This window comes from Schistocerca cancellata, chromosome 2 (genome assembly GCF_023864275.1).
Source record: "Schistocerca cancellata isolate TAMUIC-IGC-003103 chromosome 2, iqSchCanc2.1, whole genome shotgun sequence".
Lineage (NCBI taxonomy): Eukaryota > Metazoa > Arthropoda > Insecta > Orthoptera > Acrididae > Schistocerca > Schistocerca cancellata.
The window spans coordinates 737,872,302-737,885,110 of NC_064627.1; the positions used below are offsets into that span (position 1 = coordinate 737,872,302).

Below are 12,809 nucleotides of genomic sequence, written 5' to 3' on the forward strand. Positions count from 1 at the left end.
TAGAATACAAAATGAATACTCTATTCACGTTTCAGATGTTTTACCTATTTCTTTAGACTTTTCGATTCATTGTAAGGGAGCTAAAATCTTCTCAGGTAGAGGTATCACAAATGAAGTTCTAACGCACGCTATGAAGTTCAAAACAGGGAACACCGTCTTTTGTAAGCAGGTAGCAGCTGCACATGCAGATGACCGCGCGGCAAGGCGCCTCACCCCGGCACAACCTGGCCGCGCCTGTTGGGGTAGAGCTCGGGGTGGTGGCCGTAGCGCGCGTACACCTCCAGCTGCTGCTCCACGCGGGACTCGAAGCTGAAGTAGGTCTGGTCCGTGAAGTTGTCCACGTGGAACACCACCTTGACGAAGCTCGTCTCCGAGATGAACGTCTGCGGTTGTTCCGTCTCGCCGCAGAACATGCCCGGATCCTTTCGGTTACTCAGCTCCGTCTTCGCATTGCCATCCACGATCTGAAAGAAGAAGATGAAGAACAGGTAATTGAATAATTTCTCTTCTGTTAACTAGCAATACGACGAATATTAAATGTGAATGAAAGCTTTGCCATAGAAATAACATGTTAGTGCTGTGCAATCACATCATAGTATCAGTTGTAGTGGAATACACCGTTCAATGTCATCACTCTCTACATCACCTCAATCTATTTTAGCACTGACTACAGAAATATGTGGCCTATGAGGAGCTGCTCGACCACTGTATCCCATTCTTTTCAACTCCCTTTTCATAAGATTTTTAACATGGCTGTCAATCAGTGACAGTTGTATAATACAAAATTTTGAAAAACATAGCCCTCTGTCGCGAACACAATTAATTTGTGACCTAGGTTTCGGTGTCACAAGGGACACCTTCTTCGGACAAAATTAAAACTAAATGTTACAGCATAACGTGATCCCATCCCAATACATCATTTCTGTTCGATTATTAGAAACAAATATTGAAAGTTTACTGATAAACATCATATGTCAGTTTAGTGATGTTTCTGATTTTTCCTTGATACTTTATTGTATCCTTAAAAAAAATAATCCTAATCTCTATGTTGCGAGCTATTTCGACAATTACTACATTATTCCTCTCTGCTTTGACTGCCTGTGTATAACTGATAACTGATATGTGTAAAAATATGTGGCGCATGTTCTTCTCTGTCCTTGGTAATTTCGAACAAGAATTCTCCTTATAGCTGGAAAATAATTCGGAATTGTTTTGTGTTTTACTTCTTTGTCTGTCTATTCGCTTAAGTCCCCACCTGTTTCATACAGTTTCGTAGTAACTTTATCATTCATGCTTCAACGTCTTTTGCAATATTGTCTCATTTGTTTGGACCGTTATTCTTGGCAATATTGATGCAGGCATGTGCATTGGCAGTATTTATCCATAGTTTCCTTAACTAAATAAGAAAAAATGAGATCCGTTCTGATGTAGATGTGAAATTTGTAAGTGACTCTGTCAAATTTTATTTGACTATGGACGCAGTTACAAGTTTTGCGGCTTTTTGTGTGTCTTTGATATGTAATTTCCTTTAGTAAACCTGTATTTCCGCATTAGATTATATAACTGGTATCGTGTAATTTCACTATGAGAAATATCCACCTTTTCAGTAAATTTAACAGGTGATTTAGTCTGAGATGTCTCTTGAAAACAATGAATTTTAGTGTTTCTGGTAAATGTATCTGCTTAAGGGTTATGTGCGAAACTCTAGGAACCTTTTCCCATAGATGATATCCTATACTCTCCGTACTTAGTTGGCCTAGTTGCGCTACTTTTTCCAGTGGGGGAGAATTTTCTGCCTCACAGGCAACTTGTGCGTCACGTATTTAGCATCATATCTGTCGGTTGAAATTGTTTGAGAAGGTGATGTAATCCCCTTCTGTGATGTCACATTTGAGGCCATATAATCTTACAGAGTTCGGCTACAGGACCGGACACATTTTATAGCTGGGCACTATGATAACAAGTAGATTGTGTTATGCTACTATTATCTTCATTTAGTCATTTCACGGTTCAGCGCTTTGATGTATCTGACGTTAATGAATTAGATCGAGTACAGTCCATTTATTTAGTTCTGAGCCTTTTATAGTAAACGGCAATGAAGGTAAATAGGGAAACATTTGAAACGGAATAGTAAACAAGAGAAGAATAAATGTTTTGAGACACAAGCAGTACTATATCCATATATATTAGCCTACCTGACAGGAATCAGTTAAATGGTATATTTGTATGCCGATTCTATTTGTTCCAGTCTGCTCGTCAACGATAATTCGGAAAATGCAGGACAGATTGCAATAAGTGAGAAGCCCACTCACTGACACTTTAATAAAATTATTTCCAATTCAATAATGAATTTTATTTACCAGAAGACCTATCACCAGTGGGATCCCCAGATTCAGGAGCCTAAGCAAATATTTTTATAAACCACATTTAACAAATCATTTTTGCAAAAATAGTAGCAAAAGAATACAACATATGATATTGGTTCAGGTATACAGATGACATCCTTTGCTTACTAGCTGAACCACAAACAAAAATTGTAAAAGTATATACTGACATCAATAAGATACATGAAAAATAAAATTCACAATTGAAAGATAAAAAGAACAACCAGATTAATTTTCTAGATATAAAAACCAAAAGAAACACCAATTGAAATTGACCGTAAACCCACAGCAACGGACATTATCATTCCTCAATCCTCAAACTACCACACTCACAAAAGCAAGCAGAATTTTGATACAAGCTCCACAGACTCAACACTGTACCACTCAGCAAAGAAACCTATCGAAAAGAAGTGGACATAATAATACAGATAGCATGTAACAGTGGTTACAATAGTGACACAGTCACAAAGCTAAACAACAAAATTAAAAGTAAAATAAAAGCAGAGAGCACCAAACCACAGAGAACAACACAGCAGAACCAAAGACAAACACTCAGTCCGATAACAACTACACAGGATAATCAGAAAAAAATGAAAGACAACACAAAATGGTACACAATGACATACACAAACTCACACATAAAGACGGGGAATAAATGTAGCATATACAACAGACAATTCCGTAAAAAATACACCCCAAAACTGACAAAAACAGAGACATATAAGAGAAAGCCCGTGTATATCAATTAAAGTGTGACACTTGTGAAGGCAAATACATAGTACAAACAGGTAGAACATTTGAAGTCAGATACAAGGAACACCTGGGAGCCAGGATATGTGGGACAAACCACTCTACATTTGCAGAACACCTTGGAGAACATGACCACAAACCAATCACTAGAGAAGGCTCTGAGCACTATGGGACTTAACTTCTGAGGTCATCAGTCTCCTAGAACGTAGAAATCCATAAACCTAACTAACCTAAGGACATCACACTAGAGAAGATGACATGAAAATAATTAGAATCAACAATAAAAAACACCTCCCAACCCTGCAAGAAAATTACCACATACAGAAACTAAAGCAGAAAGGAAAACCCTTTTGAATGATCAATTACATATGCCAAGCAATTAATTGTTTACACTAATAGATAAAATAATAGTATAACACTCCCAGAGATGATAATACACTCCTGGAAATTGAAATAAGAACACCGTGAATTCATTGTCCCAGGAAGGGGAAACTTTATTGACACATTCCTGGGGTCAGATACATCACATGATCACACTGACAGAACCACAGGCACATAGACACAGGCAACAGAGCATGCACAATGTCGGCACTAGTACAGTGTATATCCACCTTTCGCAGCAATGCAGGCTGCTATTCTCCCATAGAGACGATCATAGAGATGCTGGATGTAGTCCTGTGGAACGGCTTGCCATGCCATTTCCACCTGGCGCCTCAGTTGGACCAGCGTTCGTGCTGGACGTGCAGACCGCGTGAGACGACGCTTCATCCAGTCCCAAACATGCTCAATGGGGACAGATCCGGAGATCTTGCTGGCCAGGGTAGTTGACTTACACCTTCTAGAGCACGTTGGGTGGCACGGGATACATGCGGACGTGCATTGTCCTGTTGGAACAGCAAGTTCCCTTGCCGGTCTAGGAATGGTAGAACGATGGGTTCGATGACGGTTTGGATGTACCGTGCACTATTCAGTATCCCCTCGACGATCACCAGTGGTGTACGGCCAGTGTAGGAGATCGCTCCCCACACCATGATGCCGGGTGTTGGCCCTGTGTGCCTCGGTCGTATGCAGTCCTGATTGTGGCGCTCACCTGCACGGCGCCAAACACGCATACGAACATCATTGGCACCAAGGCAGAAGCGACTCTCATCGCTGAAGACGACACGTCTCCATTCGTCCCTCCATTCACGCTTGTCGCGACACCACTGGAGGCGAGCTGCACGATGTTGGGGCGTGAGCGGAAGACGGCCTAACGGTGTGCGGGACCGTAGCCCAGCTTCATGGAGACGGTTGCGAATGGTCCTCGCCGATACCCCAGGAGCAACAGTGTCCCTAATTTGCTGGGAAGTGGCGTTGCGGTCCCCTACGGCACTGCGTAGGATCCTACGGTCTTGGCGTGCATCCGTGCGTCGCTGCGGTCCGGTCCCAGGTCGACAGGCACGTGCACCTTCCGCCGACCACTGGCGACAACATCGATGTACTGTGGAGACCTCGCGCCCCACGTGTTGAGCAATTCGGCGGTACGTCCACCCGGCCTCCCGCCTGCCCACTATACGCCCTCGCTCAAAGTCCGTCAACTGCACATACGGTTCACGTCCACGCTGTCGCGGCATGCTACCAGTGTTAAAGACTGCGATGGAGCTCCGTATGCCACGGCAAACTGGCTGACACTGACGGTGGCGGTGCACAAATGCTGCGCAGCTAGCGCCATTCGACGGCCAACACCGCGGTTCCTGGTGTGTCCGCTGTACCGTGCGTGTGATCATGGCTTGTACAGACCTCTCGCAGTGTCCGGAGCCAGTATGGTGGGTCTGACACCCCGGTGTCAATGTGTTCTTTTTTCCATTTCCAGGAGTGTATACACTCCTGGAAATGGAAAAAAGAACACATTGAGTGTATACACTCCTGGAAATGGAAAAAAGAACACATTGACACCGGTGTGTCAGACCCACCATACTTGCTCCGGACACTGCGAGAGTGCTGTACAAGCAATGATCACACGCACGGCACAGCGGACACACCAGGAACCGCGGTGTTGGCCGTCGAATGGCGCTAGCTGCGCAGCATTTGTGCACCGCCGCCGTCAGTGTCAGCCAGTTTGCCGTGGCATACGGAGCTCCATCGCAGTCTTTAACACTGGTAGCATGCCGCGACAGCGTGGACGTGAACCGTATGTGCAGTTGACGGACTTTGAGCGAGGGCGTATAGTGGGCATGCGGGAGGCCGGGTGGACGTACCGCCGAATTGCTCAACACGTGGGGCGTGAGGTCTCCACAGTACATCGATGTTGTCGTCAGTGGTCGGCGGAAGGTGCACGTGCCCGTCGACCTGGGACCGGACCGCAGCGACGCACGGATGCACGCCAAGACCGTAGGATCCTACGCAGAGCCGTAGGGGACCGCACCGCCACTTCCCAGCAAATTAGGGACACTGTTGCTCCTGGGGTATCGGCGAGGACCATTCGCAACCGTCTCCATGAAGCTGGGCTACGGTCCCGCACACCGTTAGGCCGTCTTCCACTCACGCCCCAACAACGTGCAGCCCGCCTCCAGTGGTGTCGCGACAAGCGTGAATGGAGGGACGAATGGAGACGTGTCGTCTTCAGCGATGAGAGTCGCTTCTGCCTTGGTGCCAATGATGGTCGTATGCGTGTTTGGCGCCGTGCAGGTGAGCGCCACAATCAGGACTGCATACGACCGAGGCACACAGGGCCAACACCCGGCATCATGGTGTGGGGAGCGATCTCCTACACTGGCCGTACACCACTGGTGATCGTCGAGGGGACACTGAATAGTGCACGGTACATCCAAACCGTCATCGAACCCATCGTTCTACCATTCCTAGACCGGCAAGGGAACTTGCTGTTCCAACAGGACAATGCACGTCCGCATGTATCCCGTGCCACCCAACGTGCTCTAGAAGGTGTAAGTCAACTACCCTGGCCAGCAAGATCTCCGGATCTGTCCCCCATTGAGCATGTTTGGGACTGGATGAAGCGTCGTCTCACGCGGTCTGCACGTCCAGCACGAACGCTGGTCCAACTGAGGCCCCAGGTGGAAATGGCATGGCAAGCCGTTCCACAGGACTACATCCAGCATCTCTACGATCGTCTCCATGGGAGAATAGCAGCCTGCATTGCTGTGAAAGGTGGATATACACTGTACTAGTGCCGACATTGTGCATGCTCTGTTGCCTGTGTCTATGTGCCTGTGGTTCTGTCAGTGTGATCATGTGATGTATCTGACCCCAGGAATGTGTCAATAAAGTTTCCCCTTCCTGGGACAATGAATTCACGGTGTTCTTATTTCAATTTCCAGGAGTGTAATAGTGCCACCCAAAATCTTTACACTCACTTATCCATGAACCACTCCACAGAACATTGAAACGAAAAGTCAAATCAGCTGTCACCAAACCTTTCAACCACTCGCTAACAGTACATTCATATTCAATACCCTACAACTCAAACGACCAAACGACATATACACACTCTTCAGCTCAGTGTCTCTCTCTTAAACACACATGATTTAAGCATCATGAAAAGAATTTGGTTTTGAACATCTACATCGTTGCGTTGGCAACGTGTAGGTAAACACAAGGAAAAGGAGGAAACACGTAGTCAAGTTAAAATATTTACATAGTTCAAAGCACAATATCCGAAGAAATAGTTTTATCGAGTGGCAAAAGAATAACAGTACACAACAAAAAAGAAGGAGAAATATGGTGAACAGTGTGAAAAAGGACGGAACTCAAAATTGTGCTTATATATCGGTAAGAAAATTGTAGTGCGACCGCCAGACCAGTTGCGAGGAAACGCAGACGACAGAAAATCGTAAGCAATTACTTTTTTGCATAAAAAGTCACGACGTGAGCTGTTTGATAATCTAAAATTCAAAACTGCATCGTTATAGATCCCACTGATGATGCCTTAGAGCAAGAAAAAGGCGAAACGCATCTGGGAGAAATAAATTAAGTGGAGCAGGAAAATGCGGTTTTGTTTACGAAACAGCTATTTCTGTGCTTTCTGCAGAGGATGGCCACACAAACAAGCTTGCCACTTCTCGTCTTTTTTCTGCTATCCTTAGCATAGCTATCTATAGTCAACTTGTCTGAGTGCAATGCAAACGCACTGTGTGAATTAACTACTCCGACCTGGAGACGCCTGCTATCCTCTCGCAGTCCGTCCGCTAAAATTCCTAGTAGTAGGTTTGGTGGCAACAATTGTTAAGAAATCGCTTTATGAACAATCTGATTGATGATCAGTTGCGTATGAAATGCTAAACTGGCATTAAAAATACAACATGACTAGATATACACGAGGGGCATTCAATAAATAAGGCAACACATTTTTTGAGAAAACCTGCTGGTTTCATTCATAATTCCAATACAACATATTATTCCCCACTCTTTTCGCTACAAAAGCCTGTTTTTAAACATAATATGTATTCATTGCGACCGCCTTACGCCACCTTATTGGAAGGGCCTGAATAATGCATAGTACCATTCCACTTGTCGGCGGCGGATCCAACGTCCTGCTGCATGTGTAATCTCCCCAACATCCGTGCACTGCTTTCCCCGGAGCGCATCCTCCAATGGGCCAAACGTATGGCCGGCGGAATGTGCGATATCCGAGCTGTAGGGTGGACAAGGGGCTCCGCTCGGGTGCGCCGACTTGTGTGAGGTACTGCGTTGTCATGGAGAAGGAGAAGTTCACATGCAGTTTTGTGGCGACGATCAAGATGAAGTCGTTTCATCAATTTCCATGGGGTATCACAATACACTTCAGAGCTGATCTTTGCACCACGAGAGAGTACATCAAACAAAATAACCCGTTGCGACTCAGCAGACCGTCGAAAGAGCTAAAGCCGCTGACAAGCAGGAAGATGGAACATGAAGAGATGCAACGATATAACATAGACTGTCACCCTGATGGATATGGAATTCTGTCTTAAAACGCATTAGAACCGTTTTATAAAGACTAAGGAATAAATGTTACGATATTAAAAGTGAAGTAACGCAAGTGCAAGCAAAGGAAAGAGTAAAAAGACACATTCAAGAAGAATAATTAAGGGACCTTTCTAATATCTTCAGTAACGAGGATAGAGGTTTCAGACTCACAAATATTCACTTCGAATTTGTGTAGGGAGACCGGTTATCAATGATAAAGCCAACTTAGAATTGACCGACAAACATTATGGAGACTTTTTTTTTTACAAGGGTAGAATATATTGTAAAAATCACGAACATTGTAGCAGACACAACAGTATGTTGATATACTGAAAATACAAGACACTAGATGAGGATGACATAGTAGCTGATATGTGGAAATTAGGCGGTAAACTGACAGCAGTGTAATAGAATAACTCTTGGAAGAAAGAAATATACGTGGACGTGAGGGTCTGAAAACTCTCACTCATTTCAAGATAGAGGCCAACAACTAGAGAGGCATCTGCTTCCTACCTGTCATTTAGGCAAAAAAAAAAAAAAAAATTCAAAACTGTATCTGCAAAACTTGTAAGAATAAGGAGGTCACAAAACTTGTGAAAGCAGACGACGTCGGAAGTAATTTTCAACCTAAAAACGGCTCTGAGATTTAAAGAGTGGCTATAAATATACTTTCGCTACTTGAGCCGGTGTACACGGAAAACTATTTAACGTGTCGTTACCCAATTTTATAGGAATGACTGTGCGCTGCGGGATTTGCGTTGTTGGTAGTGTTAGTGACAAGACTTGCCATTAGGTCCTGGTACCGATGTGGCGACGTAGATTGAAACACAAGCATCAGTGTGCATTATAGTTCTAACAGTCAACATGAGTCTAGAAAAGTAAAATAGGCATTATTCGAAAGATGTTTTATCAAAACGACAGCAATAGTGCTGCTGCCCTTTCAGAGTATTGACGCATTAAACGATTACAAAGTGGTCCACTTTCACACCGCGGTTGAAGAACACGGTCCGGAAATTCGATTTAACTGGCGATTTTGTTATGGGTGTTGAGAGTCCGACAGCCAGTTACGTCGCGAATTGTTGAACAAGTTACTGTTGCCATGTCTGACGATGCTGGGCGCAATGTGCGATCTTCAAGGAGCACACAAGTTGTGTCACGACAACTAAACAAACATTCCATAGTCCACCGTTAGAAAAGAGCTGCCAACAATTGTGAAATGGTCTTTCAGAACGGTTCCAGGCTGTTGAGGAAGCAGTTGTTCGTCACATAGTGCAACTTTAGTAGCCTGGAAAGTAAGCATTGCACGCGATTAACAAACGTTATACTCTGATGTGGATATTAAAATGCATTTCCATTATTGATTTATTCGTTATTTGTCTTCTACATGCTATTACAAATATTTCTACAACGTTTCATTATTCTACGATTACTTGTTTTTCACGGCAGTCCTCTCAAGTAACGGAAGTTTAATTATAACCACCCCGTACAATGACAGGAAAAATCAACACGAATGTCACCTATGTTGAATTGAAAATTTGCCTAAGTTTCCATAGATTGATCGACTACACATTTAATCCCAAGTTATAAAGATCGAGAAATATCAATACAAAATGATAGAACGCATCCTCGTAAATACGATATAAACAGTGAATCTTGTAAACGGAATTTCAGAATCGTTCAAAATACAACAAATTTTCTGCAACGTGACGGTCCCTCTCACTTTAATTTCGTGCTAGGTACAAGAGAAGAATGAGAAAAAGGATGGGAGAGAAGCACATCAAGCAAACTCAGCTGTAAAAAGGACAGGAAAGGTATCAGATTTCTGACTCGTTCCTCCCAATGCCTTGCCGTAATTTTCTGAAACAAAGTGAAACCAGAAGCAATTGCGTAAAGCTTTAAATTGCAGGTGAAAGCAGACTATAGATATTCGCTGGCTTTAGTCACAGTGCAAAAAGCGGGTTTTAGAACGATGTGGGTCGCTCATGTGAGTTGACAGATTTAAATAAGAAGAAGAATATAGCCAATGAGACGGACTAAATGATACGGTCAGGGAGATAAAGAGAAAAGGAAATGTGATACAAAATCCCAGCAACAAAATCTATATGTTCCCAATTAAAAGTTTATCATTATTCAACAGCAATTATGGGATGGGAGAGGCGAAAAATTGTAGACACGAAGAAAGACAGAAAGACTAGAAAATGTGAAACATATTGTAAAAGATATTGGATGGAGCAGGTAGGTAGAGACGAAGCACAAAAAAGGAAAAGCTGTATGACGGCATCAAACAGCCTAAAGACTGTATATAAATAAAATCCATGTGCATCCCATGGATCCAAATGAGTTACACGACGCACAACAGCCTACCAGTATAAAGTACAAAGAAAAGTATAGGAGAATACACTGAAAAGTTGTGAGAAAACCAAATAACTAAATTAACAAATCGAAGAAAGGAAATAGTGTTCTGAACAGAAAGTTATATAAACAATACGGAAAAAGGTTGAAATTTAGCAGGGTATTTTCGTAGATTGAATAGTACAAGACGCACCAGTCAAATCTGATATTGCACCTCAGAATTAACACACTCTCTCTCTCTCACACACACAAACACACACACACACACACACACACACACACACACAATGAGGGGTTAAGCGAAGGGATAATATCCAAGAATATTCAATATAACGGAATATTTAGACGTAAACAGAAATGTCTTCCGAGAAAGGTTCACTTCTGTGATATTTCCAACCCTTACACCTAAACCACAACCTAAGCCAGTCTGTCAGACTAACAAAGGCCTTAATTCAATGTATGAAGAAGTTCTGAGGAGAAAAAAGGAAACAGTCTAACCACAAAATGGTTGGTTCAAATGGCTCTGAGCACTATGGGACTCAACTGCTGCGGTTATAAGTCCCCTAGAACTTAGAACTACTTAAATCTAACTAACCTAAGGACAGCACACAACACCCAGCCATCACGAGGCAGAGAAAATCCCTGACCCCGCCGGGAATCGAACCCGGGAACCCGGGCGTGGGAAGCGAGAACGCTACCGCACGACCACGAGATGCGGGCTGTCTAACCACAGTCTTTAAGCACCACGTTTTCGTCGGAAGAGAGAACGCTTGCTCATAACATGGAAGCAATATTTTGCTTGAAAGTACTTCATTTTGCAAAGCTTTGTAACAGACAAAGTACTGAGACTGTATCAGACAAAGTACGAAACAGCGTCCTCCTCCTATTATTACGATTCACTTCAGTGTTTAGGTAATGTGCCTGGTCCAGCTTCACAGTTTTAAGGCCATACTTTTCTTGGTCTTCCAATGTATCTTTTCTCCTCGCTGCTTGCACTTGTTTACAAAGACTCGAATTCTGCCTTCTTCCGTAGAGTTAGGACGTTGTCACCATTTCTCCCTATATTATTCCACGTTTTCATTTCTTACAAGATCCCCTCTTGATCAATCTATGACATACCTTAAAGATCTCATTTCAGGAGGCTTTTTACTGCTTTTTTTCCAAGCTTCATTGCCATAGAGAGACAAGCACAGTCATTCCCTCGTAAAACTTTCGTTATGTTTCTTCCCTCGTCTTGACCTTTAAGGTTTTATTTACAGTTCCAAATATGTGCTGGAATATATTGATTTTATTCCGTAAATTGTTATCGTTATTTCGGTTTATGTGGACCTAAATAACTAAATCTGGAATTCCAGTGTCTTGTCTTCAATAACAATTTTTGGTCGTTATGGGTGTTTTCCATAAAGAGTCACGAGTGTTAGTCGTGGCTATTTTTAGGTTCTAACATTATCTTCCTAGTTTATGTACTTCAATATAACGAATATTGTACGTCTGATTCCTTATTCTGTATGAAGATTACATCATATGCATATAGCATAACGCTCAGTTGTATGGCTTCGCGTACTTCCATTTTCTTAAAAAGATCCTCAATAAAGTGTGTCGGGTATAAGCTACATCCTTGTCTGACGCTTTGATTTATTTTCTCTTCCGTTTTTAGACTTCCTGTATTTATGATTATTTTGCAAACGTCACACAAGTTTTTGATTATCTGTATAAGATGTCTAGGATATCGTCTTTCTTTTATTGTTGTCCATATATAGTTTCTAGTCCATTCAGAAGCTTCACTGAAGTCAATAAACTGCCTTCACGCCTTTCTTCTAAAATTCTTTCAATGATCGTTCAGAGAGTGTCCCTAATGTCACTTATTCTTCTCCCAGGAATACATTTGCTATTGCGCTCAACCGATCATTGAATATTTTTGAGTAAATTTGTTAATTAACTTCATTTAAAACACTTAGACCTTTTCAGATGCCACTTAAATTTATTAATCGTTTTTCAAAAAGTAGAAAAACACTCCTGTGGTCTTAAAATCTGCAGCGGTTTTATAAATTCGCCAACTTTTGCTGAATACATGTAAAAGCTGTAATTCACACAGTGTCCCTCCATACTTAATAAGATCGATATTTATTCCATCTAGGTCGCATGCTTTATTATTTCTTTGGCTTTTTTTTTAACCTGTGCGAGCTCCTCTAATGTTACTGAATCACTTGTCTCATTTCGCTGGCGAGTCAGTAAACATTCGCCTTAAATCTTCTGGGTCAATCATTGAACACTCAAATCAGTGTATTTTATCAGGTAAAACAGGATATCTCTTCCCCATTCTTCCTCGATTTTACGGTTTATTATTACACAATCAAGAAGGCTTAAGTATTCATAAAT

At 42.6% G+C, this 12,809-nt stretch overlaps 1 protein-coding gene across 1 annotated transcript in view; it reads right to left on the reverse strand.

Moving 5' to 3' along the window:
• The window catches only part of LOC126158202 (uncharacterized), a 124,354-nt gene that overhangs the window by 96,150 nt on the left and 15,395 nt on the right, over positions 1-12,809 (reverse strand). Inside the window, exon 2 of the mRNA XM_049916427.1 lies at positions 214-464. Coding sequence (XP_049772384.1) covers positions 214-413 — 200 coding nt within the window. The 5' untranslated portion in view covers positions 414-464. The remainder of the gene's footprint in view (positions 1-213; positions 465-12,809) is intronic.